This window comes from Pleurodeles waltl, chromosome 12, assembly GCF_031143425.1.
Source record: "Pleurodeles waltl isolate 20211129_DDA chromosome 12, aPleWal1.hap1.20221129, whole genome shotgun sequence".
Classification (NCBI taxonomy): domain Eukaryota; kingdom Metazoa; phylum Chordata; class Amphibia; order Caudata; family Salamandridae; genus Pleurodeles; species Pleurodeles waltl.
Window position 1 is genome coordinate 39947722 of NC_090451.1, and position 12631 is coordinate 39960352.

Sequence of the window (12631 nt, forward strand, 5' to 3'; positions counted from 1 at the left end):
ACCGCACCCCCAGCCTTTCTTGCAGCATCCGAGGCCCCAAATTGGGCATGGGGCCTCGTTTCTTTCTAGCGCGGCACGCTTTCTGGCATATATAATCTCTCCCCCACTCACCTGCTATATTTGTTCTTTCTTTCTTTCTGTCGCCCTCAATTGTGCTTCCCTTTATGTCTTTCCTTCTTTCCCATTATTCCCCTCTCTTCCCAGTATGCTTTGGTTCCCTACTCTCTATGGCTCCTTGTCCATTATTTTCTATGTGTTTTTCCCTATCTAAGATGGTGTCCTTGCACTTACTGTTGGTCGCTTCCTGTTTTGGGATATTTAAGGGCTGTGATTCTTTCCCTCCTTGCGCTGCAACACTTTCTGTTTGGGATGGTGTCTTCGCTCATTCTTCCTTGAGTCAGATACTGGTGACACTTCTGTTCCAGTGTTTTCCTGTTCATTTTTGATCTTATGTTTCCTTTGTGATTTTTGCTCCTGTTTCAGGAAAATTTATTTTTGAGTTTTTTACCCCTTTTTAGTTTTTTTTTTCCCCTCTGGCACTACTTCTGAAGGACACGGACTGCCCTTGGCGTTCCTATCACCTGCAGCACCGTGGCTACCAGAAAGAGTCGCCCCTACCTGGGCCAAGGCTGAACATTTAGGAACAAGAACCTCGCCACTCGTTCAGAGGACTCCAGGTTCAAGCAACGGGTAAGTCGTGACATGTGTAAGTCCCTGTTAGCATTTCTTTTAGAGTTTAAAAGTTTTGTAAAAGTTTGGATTAAGTTCTAAAGATAGTTTTAGATTCTTAAAAAGTATCCCAACTTTTAGAGAAATAATGTCTAGCACAGAAGAGATGGTGGTGGAACTCAACCTCATCCCTTACCTGCATCTTAGGATGTCAGAGTTAAGGACTCTCTGTAAAATAAAAAATATAAAAACTGGATCAAACCCTAACAAAGTACAGCTCCAGGAGCTTTTGGCAGAGTTTGCTAGAGACCACCACTCTGAAGACAACCTTACAGAGGAAGAAAATAGTGACCTGGAGGAAAACTCCCTCCCGCCTGTCCTAGTTAGGGAGACCAGGGCCCCTCAAACCCGGACTCCACAATTAATAGTCAGAGATGCTGCTTCTCCCACAGGGGAGTCCAGCAGCTTTGGAAGCATTGAGGGCTGCCTCAATGAAGATGACCTCCTGTTAGCCAGGATGGCCAAAAGATTGGCTTTGGAGAGACAGCTCCTAGCCATAGAGAGGGAAAGACAAGAGATGGGTTTAGCTCCCATCATTGGTGGCAGCAACTTAAATAGGGTCAGAGAGAACACTGACATGCTAAAAATCACCAAAGGGATTGTAACTAAATATGAAGATGGTGATGACATCACCAAATGGTTCACAGCTTTTGAGAGGGCTTGTGCAACCAGAAAAGTAAACAGATCTCACTGGGGTGCTCTCCTTAGGGAAATGTTCACTGGAAAGTGCAGGGATAGACTCCTCACACTCTCTGGAAAAGATGCAAAATCCTATGACCTCATGAAGGCTACCCTGGTTGAGGGCTTTTGATTCTCAGCTGAGGAGTACAGGATTAGGTTCAGGGGGGCTCAAAAATCCTCAAGCCAGACCTGGGTTGATTTTGTTGACTTCTCAGTCAAAACACTTGGTGGTTGGATTAATGGCAGTGGTGTAAATGATTATGAAGGGCTGTATAATTTGTTTATGAAGGAACGCCTTTGAAGTAATTGTTTCAATGATAAACTGCATCAGCATCTGGTAGACCTAGGTTCAATTTCTCCCCAAAAATTGGGAAAGAAGGCAGACCACTGGGTCAAGACAAGGGTGACCAAGACTTCCACAGGGGGTGACCAAAAGAAAGGGGTCACAAAGCCTCCCCAGGGGAAGAGTGTTGAGACATCCAAAGGAAAAAGTAAAGAGTCTTCAACAGGGCCCCAAAAACCTGAACCGGAGGGTGGGTCCAAAGCCTCTTCACAATCCTCATTTGGGTACAAGGGTAAAAACTTTGATCCCAAAAAGGCCTGGTGTCGCAGCTGTAGTCAGCATGGACATCAAACTGTAGACAAGGTCTCTCCCAAGAAAGGTTCCACTTCAACTACTACTCCAGTTAGCACTGGAATAGCCAGTCTCCAGGTGGGATCAACAGTGCACCCAGAGCAAGTCAGGGTTCACACTGAAGCTACATTAGTCTCTGAGGGTGGGGTGGACTTAGCCACACTAGCTGCCTGCCCGCCTAACATGCAAAAATACAGGCAGCAGCTCTTTATTAATGGGACTAGAGTAGAGGCCCTGAGGGATATAGTTGCCAGTGTCACTATGGTAACAGACAAACTGGTTCCCCCAGGACAATACCTGACTGGACAAACTTATCCAGTCACCAATGCTGACAATCAGACTAAGGTACATCCCATGGCTATGGTAACTTTAGAATGGGGAGGGGTCACTGGCCTGAAACAGGTGGTAGTCTCTTATGCTATACCAGTTGAATGTCTGCTTGTAAATGATCTGGAGTCCTCAGCATGGGCGGAGGTAGAACTCAAAACCCATGCTGGGTATCCCTGAACTGATGTGTGTCAAGACTAGGGCACAGTCAGTGCAGAGCTCAGGGTGAAAAAGAGGTGTTGGAGTCTGGAATAATGGCCCAACCCTCAAAGAGAAAAGGAAAGAAAACTGGGGAACCAGCTTCAGCACAGAAAAATAAACAGAACCTCTCTTCTAAGGAAGAAGTTCTATCCACTGAGGGAACTGAGCCTATAAAGTTAGAACCTTATCAGGTTGAGCTCCTGGGCCCAGGGGGACCCTCAAGGGAACAGCTGTGCAAGGGGCAAGGAAGGTGTCCCTCTCTTGAAGGCCTAAGGCAGCAAGCTGCTGACCAAGAAAAAGGAAATGTCAGTGGAGCACACCAGGTCTATTGGGAAGATGGACTCCTTTACATTGAGGCAAGAGATCCCAAACCTGGTGCCACTAGGAGAGTGGTGGTGCCTCAGGAGTTTAGGGAGTTAATTCTGACCTTAGCCCATGACATTCCACTTGCTGGGCAATTGGGACAAACCAAGACTTGGGAGAGGTTAGTCAACCATTTCTTCTGGCCCAATATGTCCCAGAAAGTGAAGGAGTTTTGTGCCTCCTGTGAAGCCAGTGGTAAGACAGGTGGCCATCCAAAGGCCCCCCTCATTCCACTTCCAGTGGTAAGGGTCCCCTTTGAAAGAGTGGGAGTAGATATAGTGGGTCCACCTGAACCTCCCACAGCCTCAGGGAATCAGTATATCCTAGTAGTAGTGGATCATTCTACTAGGTACCCTGAAGCAATTCCCCTTAGGTCCACTACTGCACCTGCAGTAGCCAAAGCACTCATTGGTATTTTTACCAGAGTGGGATTTCCTAAGGAGGTGGTTTCTGACAGAGGTAGCAACTTCATGTCAGCTTACCTAAAACACATGTGGAATGAGTGTGGGGTGACTTATAAATTCACCACACCATACCATCCACAAACCAATGGTCTTGTTGAGAGATTTAACAAGACATTGAAGGGCATGATCATTGGGCTCCCTGAAAAACTCAAAAGGACATGGGATGTCCTCTTGCCATGCCTGCTTTTCACCTACAGAGAGGTGCCTCAGAAGGGAGTAGGGTTTTCCCCCTTTGAACTTCTGTTTGGCCATCCTTTTAGGGGACCACTAGCTCTTGTGAAAGAAGGCTGGGAGAGATCTCTCCATGAGCCTAAACAACATGTGGTGGACTATGTACTAGGCTTACGTTCCAGGATGGCAGAGTACATGGAAAAGGCTAGTAAAAACCTTGAGGCCAGCCAACAACTTCAGAAGATGTGGTATGACCAAAAGGCTGCTATTGTTAAGTTTCAGCCAGGGCAGACAATCTGGGTTCTGAAGCCTATGGCTCCCAGCGCACTTCAGGACAAATGGAGTGGCCCTTACCCAGTGCTAGAGAAGAAGAGTGAGGTCACCTACCTGGTGGACCTAGGCACTAGCAGGCCCCCAAGAGGGTGATCCATGTTAAGCACCTAAAACTCTTCCATGACAGGGCAGATGTAGACATGTTGATAGTTACAGATGAGGACCAGGAAGCAGATAGTGAACCTCTCCCTGATCTCCTCTCCACTGACCCTAAAGATGGCACATTAGATGGAGTGATCTACTCAGACACCCTCTCTGGCCAACAGCAAGCTGACTGCAGGCAAGTCCTCCAGCAGTTTGCTGAGCTCGTTTCCCTAACCCCTGGTCAGACACACCTGTGTACCCATGATGTGGACACAGGAGACAGCATGCCTGTCAAAAACAAAATATTCAGACAGTTTGACCAAGTTAAGGAAAGCATCAAAGTGGAAGTCCACAAGATGCTGGAGTTGGGAGTGATTGAGCACTCTGACAGACCCTGGGCTAGCCCAGTGGTCTTGGTCCCCAAACCTCACACAAAAGATGGCAAGAGAGAGATGAGGTTCTGTGTGGACTACAGAGGGCTTAATTCTGTCACCAAGACAGATGCTCACCCCATTCCAAGGGCAGATTAGCCGACTGATCAATTGGGTGCTGCCAAATACCCGAGTACCTTTGACTTGACAGCAGGGTACTAGCAAATAAGAATGGCACCAGGAGCAAAAGAGAAAACCGAATTCTCTACACCTGATGGGCGCTACTAGTTTACTGTGATGCACTTTGGCTTAAAGAATGCCCCTGCTACCTTCCAAAGGTTGGTGAATCAAGTCCTTGCTGGCTTGGAGTCCTTTAGTGCAGATTACCTTGATGATATTGCTGTCTTTAGCTCCAGCTGGCAGGATCACTTGGTCCACCTGAAGAAGGTTTTGCAGGCCCTGCAAGCAGCAGGCCCCTCTGTCAAGGCATCTAAATGTCAGATAGGGCAGGGTACTGTGGTTTACTTGGGACACCTTGTAGGTGGTGGCGAAGTTCAGCCACTCCAACCCAAGATCCAGACTATTCTGGACTGGGTAGCTCCAAAAACCCAGACTCAAGTCAGGGCATTCCTTGGCTTGACTGGTTACTATAGAAGGTTTGTGAAGGATTATGGATCTATAGTGACCCCCTTCACAGAACCTATCTCCAGGAAAATGCCCAAGAAAGGTAACTGGACCTTGGACTGTCAAAAGGCCTTTGACACCCTGAAGCAAGCAATGTGCACAGCACCGGTTTTGAAAACTCCAGATTACTCTAAGCAGTTCATAGTGCAGACAGATGCCTCTGGACATGGGACAGGAGCAGTCCTTTCCCAAACAAATGATGATGGCCTTGACCAGCCTGTTGCTTTTATTAGCAGGAGGTTACTTCCCAGGGAGCAGCGTTGGAGTGCCATTGAGAGGGAGGCCTTTGCTATGGTCTGGTCCCTGAAGAAGTTGAGACCATACCTTTTTGGTACTCACTTTGTAGTTCAAACTGACCACAGACCTCTCAGATGGCTCATGCAAATGAAAGGAGAAAACCCTAAACTGTTGAGGTGGTCCATATCCCTACAGGGAATGGACTTTGTAGTGGAACACAGACCTGGGACTGCCCATGCCAATGCAGATGGCCTTTCCAGGTTCTTCCACTTAGAAAATGAAGACTCTCTTGGGAAAAGTTAGTCTCATCCTCTTTCGTTTGGAGGGGAGGGGGGGGGGGGGGGGAAGGCTTGTGTAAGGACATGCCTCCTTGGCATGGTTACCCCCCTAACTTTGAATTATGATTTGAAAGTGTGCTGGGACCCTGCTAACCAGGCCCCAGCACCAGTGTTACTGTACCTTTGTCTCCACAACTGGCACAACCCTGGCATTCAGGTAAGTCCCTTGTAACTGGTACACCTGGTACCAAGGGCCCTGATGCCAGGGAAGGTCTCTAAGGGCTGCAGCATGTCTTAAGCCACCCTAGGGACCCCTCACTCAGCACATGCACACTGCTTCACAGCTTGTGTGTGCTGGTGGGGAGAAAATGACTAAGTCGTCATGGCCCTCCCCTCAGAGTGCCATGCCAACCTCACACTGCCTGTGGCATAGGTAAGTCACCCCTTTAGCAGGCCTTACAGCCCTAAGGCAGGGTGCACTATACCACAGGTGAGGGCATATGTCCCTATAGTGTCTAGGCAAAACCTTAGACAAGTGCAGGGAAGCGATAAGAGTATATGGTCTGGGAGTTTGTCAAACACGAACTCCACAGCACCATAATGGCTACACTGAAAACTGGGAATTTTGGTATCAATCTTCTCAGCACAATAAATGCACACTGATGCCAGTGTGCAATGTATTGTAAAAATACACTCAGAGGGCATCTTAGAGATACCCCCTGAATACTTACCCGACTTCTAGTGTAGGCTGACCAGTTCCTGCCAGCCTGCCACACACCAGACATGTTGCTGGCCACATGGGGAGAGTGCCTTTGTCACTCTGTGGCCAGGAACAAAGCCTGTACTGGGTGGAGGTGCTTCTCACCTCCCCCTGCAGGAACTGTAACACCTGGCGGTGAGCCTCAAAGGCTCACCCCTTTTGTTACAGTGCCCCAGGGCATACCAGCTAGTGGAGATGCCCGCCCCTCTGGCCACTGCCTCCACCTTTGGCAGCAAGGCTGGAGGAGATAATGAGAAAAACAAGGAGGAGTCACCCACCAGTCAGGACAGCCCCTAAGGTGTCCTGAGCTGAGGTGGCCCCTACCTTGAGAAATCCTTCATCTTCAGTTTGGAAGATTCCCCCAATAGGATTAGGGATGTGCCCCCCTCCCCACAGGGAGGAGGCACAAAGAGGGTGTAGCCACCCTCAAGGACAGTAGCCATTGGCCACTGCCCTCCCAGACCTAAACACACCCCTAAATTCAGTATTTAGGGGCTCCCCAGATCCCAGGAAACCAGATTCCTGCAACCTGAAGAAAGAAGGACTGCTGACCTACAAGCCAGCAGAGAAGGAGGAAAACGACAACTGATTTGGCCCCAGCCCTACCGGCCTGTCTCCAACTTCGAAAACCTGCTCCAGCGACGCATCCGACAGGGACCAGCGACCTCTGAAGCCTCAGAGGACTGCCCTGGACTAAAGGACCAAGGAACTCCCGTGAACAGCGGCCCTGTTCAAAACCTGCAACTTCTTTGCAACAAAGAAGTAACTTTCAAAGACTGCACATTTCCCGCCGGAAGCGTGGGACTTCATACTCTGCACCCGACGCCCCCAGCTCGAGATCCAGAGAACAAACACCTCAGGGAGGACTCCCCGGCGACTGCAAGCCCGTGAGTATCCAGAGACGACCCCCCTGAACCCCCCAGCGACGCCTGCAGAGAGAATCCAGAGGCTCCCACCAGACTGCGACTGCCTGTAACAAGGGACCCAACGTCTGGAACCAACACTGCACCCGCAGCCCCAAGGACCTGAAGGAACCGAACTTCGACGCAGGAGTGACCCCCAGCTGACCCTCTGCCTAGCCCAAGTGGTGGCTGTCCCGAGAAGCCCCCCCTTGTGCCTGCCTGCAACGCTAGAGGGACCCCTGGGTCCCTCCATTGTTTTCAATCTAAAACCCGAAGCCTGCTTTCTCACTGCACCCGGCCACCCCTGTGCCGCTGAGGGTGTACTTTGTGTGCCTTCTTGTGTCCCCCCCGGTGCTCTACAAAACCCCCTGTTCTGCCCCCCGAGGACGCAAGTACTTACCTGCTGGCAGACTGGAACCGGAGCACCCTTGTTCCCTATAGGCGCCTATGTGTTTTGGGCACCTCTTTGACCTCTGCAGCTGACCAGCCCTGAACTGCTGGTGTGGTAACTTTGCGGGTGCCTTGAACCCCCAACGGTGGGTGCCTATGCCCCAAACTTGAGATTTGTAAGTGTTTTACTTACCTTCAAAACTAAACTTTACTTACCTCCCCCAGGAACTGTTGATTTTTGCACTGTGTCCACTTTGAAAATAGCTTACTGCCATTTTTACAAAGACTGTACATGATATTATTTTCATTCAAAGTACCTAAAGTATCTAAGTGAAGTACCTTACATTTAAAGTATTAACTGTAAATCTTGAACCTGTGGTTCTTAAAATAAACAAAGAAAATATATTTTTCAATATAAAAACCTATTGGCCTGGAGTAAGTGAGTGTGTGTTCCTCATTTATTGCCTGTGTGTGTACAACAAATGCTTAACACTACCCTCTGATAAGCCTACTGCTCGACCACACTACCACAAAATAGAGCATTAGAATGATCTACTCTTACCTCTAAGGGGAACCCTTGGACTCTGTGCACACTATTTCTCACTTTGAAATAGAATATCCAGAGCCAACTTCCTACACTCTGCTTCTGGCTCTTTCATGTCCTTGGAGTGCATATTTTGACAGGAAGCACATGTCGGGGTCCGTGGTCACAACTCAAAGACAAACAGCATGGGGGTATGTTATGGACATCCGTTCCTCATAATTCCAACAGAATTTAAATTAAAAGCTGGAGGTTTTTTTGGAGGTTTGGCGGGGGGGGAGGAGGACATGGTATTGCACTTTGGTAATTCTTCTGTGAGGAAACCCCTCAGAGAAAGCATAGCTCTGGACCTATGTTGAAGCCGCAAAATAAACTGAACTGACATTGTTGCACCGTGGCAGGTGCTATATGGCATCACATACGTCACCTGGGGCTACTTCCAGCATCAATATGAAGCCAGCGTCCCCTACCAGTGACATGCAAGCTTTGAATTTTCCGGATCCAGTCTGGCATCTGGGATTGTTCTATAGGTGAGGAATCTAAAAGTACACGTATTGGTCACAATTGTCCCTCTACACCCTGTCTCACGACCAAACTGAACTAATCCCTCTCCTGACACTTGGCCTTACAAATAGCTTACTAGTGGTAACATGCATGTAGAAATCTATGCCGGGTGCCCTACACCCACAGCCAGTGGGAGCACTTAGACATTGCACCGAAAGGCAAAACACAGTGGAATCTCAATGGTGAACAACACAACTGGGAAAAGAAATGTCCTTTACGTTAACCTGCTTATCTATAATGTCTGGGATAAGGAATCCAGGGCTGGAAGACTGCATTTGTTTAATTGGCAGATCAGTGAGCGAACATAAAGATAGTGTTCATTTAAATAGCTGTGAAATTATCAGTTTCCCTTCCCTAAGGCTCCATATAAGGTTAGAGTGTAAATCACATTATTACAATGCAAGAAATGTACACTAGCAGTTCACTTTATATAATAATTGCAACTTCTAGATTTGCATAATTGGAAACAAGATATTTTATCACTGGAAATATATTGGGTACACACAAACACGGTTACATGGGTACTTGCCTGAATGCAACTTCTTCAGTGTTTCATACGTAAAAAAACTCAGTCCAGCATATGGAATTACTCCTAATATGGTGGGAAAAAAGCCCCTATAAAGGGTCTTTAAGCCTTCTTCTCTAGAAATCCGGATAAATACGTGAATGATGTTACTATACCTGTCAAACAGTGTGAGAAAATTTGATTCAATCATATGTTACAAAACAAATGCAAATGGTTTTTAGAACTGCACCTTAAAAGTCTTTCCTTTCAAATAATAATACTAAAGAAAAACAAGCAGTCACAAAAATACAGCAGAGGACCAAGTCAAGCAAATAAACTCAACATTAATTTACTTTAGGCAACAAACAAAGAGGAAGAAGGGTATTCCTCGAGAACGAGCCGGCATTGATATAGGTGTATTTCATCTTTGAAGACATCATTCACATTCAATCTGATCAACTGCTGTGAACTCCTGCCCATTTTTTTTTTTTTAATTAAAGGATTTTATTTAGCCTCTTAATTCTAGAAAGTTCATGGGCAGCTGTGGTTTGAAAAGAACTGCCAACATATTTTTTTCTTGCCTTCTTCCACTGGTACAGGCTATGGTTTAAAACGTACCACTATTGCAAACTAATTTCTCAAAGTGACACAGAAAAACAAAATTTTAGGTTGACCTGAACATACCAGCTGTCTGTTCTGACTTACATTTCCTTTGGTGTGACCGCCATACGAGCCCGTACCATGTCCAATGGATATGTTAACATAGTAGCTGTTGTACCGGCAAGAGATCCAGCCAGAAACCTTGGCAAGGGTGTCAGCACTCTAGAAGAAACCATCAAAATATCTCATAAAAAGATGCAGTAAAACATATATAATGTATGTGAATGAACTATACAGGCGATAGCAACGAGGGAGTACAAGTGCTGTCTCACTGGTAGCCTTACTGGATGCAGTGGGTAAAGTGTTTGCAAAATGTCTCCTGACTCCAATAAACCAATGGGCAGAAGATAACAATCCCCATGGAACAAACCGGGTTCCAGAAAAATCATGGAACAAGTGATAACAGAGGCCGTTCATCTGATTAATGAGAAGCATGCAGGGGCGAGAGGGGGAGTCACTTATGCAGCGTTTACAGACTTCTCCACAGTCTTCGACAAAGTAAATTGTTCCTTGCTGTGGAGGATGCAGGTAAGGCTGGGAATGCCTCGTACTTTACTAGATCTGATACTTGCTCTTCATACGCCACATGGTGGGGAGTGCTATAAGGGGGTGAGCTGGGCCTTTATGCAGAAATAATAACCGAAAATGGCGTAAAGCAAGGATGTCTTTTAGCCCCGATTCTCTTCCCGCTATATATTTCGGATCTCCCAGGTCATTTTTCTCGGGGTGAGGGTACAACTCCATCAATTGGTGATAACGAGATAACCTACCTGTTATACGCAGATGATATAATAGTCTTAGACCTTACTCCCAAAGGCCTAAACAGTCGCCTGAAGGCACTGCAACAATTTGCAGCTATCCATCATTTAAAGATTAACAGCTCCAAAACCAAAATCACGTGCTTTCATGGTAGGAAAATACCCAAATACGCTAACTTCTCCTGGTCCGTGGGCTCCCAAAAACTAGAAATTGTAAATACCTATTCTTTTTAGGGAGGTATTGGGCAGCACCCTTAGTGCTAGGCCCAATATAGGGAATAATAAAAAAGCGTGGGCCCAGGCCAAAGGGTTGGGTGCTCTTTACAGGGCTTACAGGCAGAAGATATTTCCCCTATCTCTTAGAAGCATATCGAGAAAAAATTCCAGCTACTCTACTATACAGCCTAGAGACAACTGAGGTGGCCAAATTCTTAAATGTAATGAAGGACAATTATTAAGAAACATCACATCAGTTAGCCCTGCGATCCCAGTTGCGTCCTTGCAGCTGGAAATGGGGCTGAGAAGTGTGTGTGTTCAGGGTTTGGCTCGTACACTGGGTTGGAATATCTCCGAGGGATAGATCCTTCCAAGAACCATTCACAGTGCAATGGGATAATTTCAGGCAAGGATCACTTCATGCCCTTAGAATGTCGCCACCAGACCACAACAGTTATGTAGCTGTATTCATACGCACCACTCATTTTATGTTGCTAAAAGACCTAGGGTTCTCTTGATCTGAAGGAATTCTAGCAGGATTTGGCCATTATAAACAGTGGTGAATTTTAGACTTAAGAATATTTTAATCACTTCTATTGTGTGGTGTGATTTAACATAATGTGGTGAAACTCCGGTTTAGGACTGTTATAATTATTATGTGATCATTCCTTTCCATAAAATTCTGAATATCTAAGGAAAATTCCCCTACATTATTCTGAAATACTGGTTCTGAGGACGGTTATTCTCTAATTATGGAGCTCCGAAACGCCAACAGCACACTGTGGCAGGAAGAGTAGACCTATCCTTAGAGTGATAACCAATTTGGGTCAATGTGGAATGTGTTTTTATAGATATAGCAGGTGATTATTATGCCCTTTTCTGTAGGGTTCTCATGAATTTGGGCAACAGCATATAAGATGGACACTAGCCTTCATTTATGTATCTCTTTATAGTGTTTTGGTCAGTGGGGTTCTTTAACCTCTACATGACGTGGTTTGCTCTTTTGTGATGTATCTGTCTAAAAAAAAAAATATATATATATATACATACATACACACACAAAAAAACAGATCCGGTACTGATTTGTTCATGTCATCTGCCATTTTTGAGAAAGGTATACATTTTGACAGTTTTACATTGGCATGTGCAGTGTCTGTGTGCAAACACTGCTTAAATAGGACATCAAAGCCTTCGTGAAAAGGCAGAGGATGCTTCCGACGGCCAGGTATAGACAGACTCTTACCAAACCAGGTCACTAACAAGTGGAACAGTAGAAGAGATTTCCTTCCTACAAAAGCACCAAAGGAGGACGCTTCCCTGCCTCTGCTGGCTTATGTGCAGCTCTCATGTTTTTCTCCCCCTAGGCAGTTGGGTCAATTTAATAAGTTGAATTTTGAAGGCTACATCTTTGGTCTCCCCTCAGCACCATCTGGTACTCTATCACCAACATCTTCGGTGCTGTGTTACAAGGCTGAGGGGGGTCACTGATACTGAGCAATGAATAGGATACATTTTTGAATTTCTTTTGCCTCAGAGTTGGTCAGTATCAAATGGGTTGGCAAAGAGTGGTTCTGTACCATGAGGTCTACAATTCAGGGTGCCATTGCCACACACGCTGATGGATATAGAGAAACTTGTAAAGCAGATGCTTAAGGAGTTTGCAGGTGACGCTCAGGAACTCTAGTCATAGTCTTTCTCTGTGTGTTCATCTAAGGACAATACTACAGATGCCATTGAATGATATATAGAATTTGACTACTGACAAGGATATGAGGAAA

General features: G+C 46.3%; 1 protein-coding gene across 4 annotated transcripts in view; it reads right to left on the reverse strand.

Annotated features, from left to right (window-relative positions):
- SLC25A42 (solute carrier family 25 member 42) overlaps positions 1 to 12631 on the reverse strand; it is a 128843-nt gene that overhangs the window by 33208 nt on the left and 83004 nt on the right. For all 4 annotated transcript variants that reach the window (XM_069215818.1, XM_069215819.1, XM_069215820.1 and 1 more), the window contains exons 6-7: positions 9925 to 10041; positions 9244 to 9395 (exon numbers count right to left, since the gene is read on the reverse strand). In XM_069215818.1, the coding sequence (XP_069071919.1) occupies positions 9244 to 9395; positions 9925 to 10041 (269 nt within the window). The remainder of the gene's footprint in view (positions 1 to 9243; positions 9396 to 9924; positions 10042 to 12631) is intronic.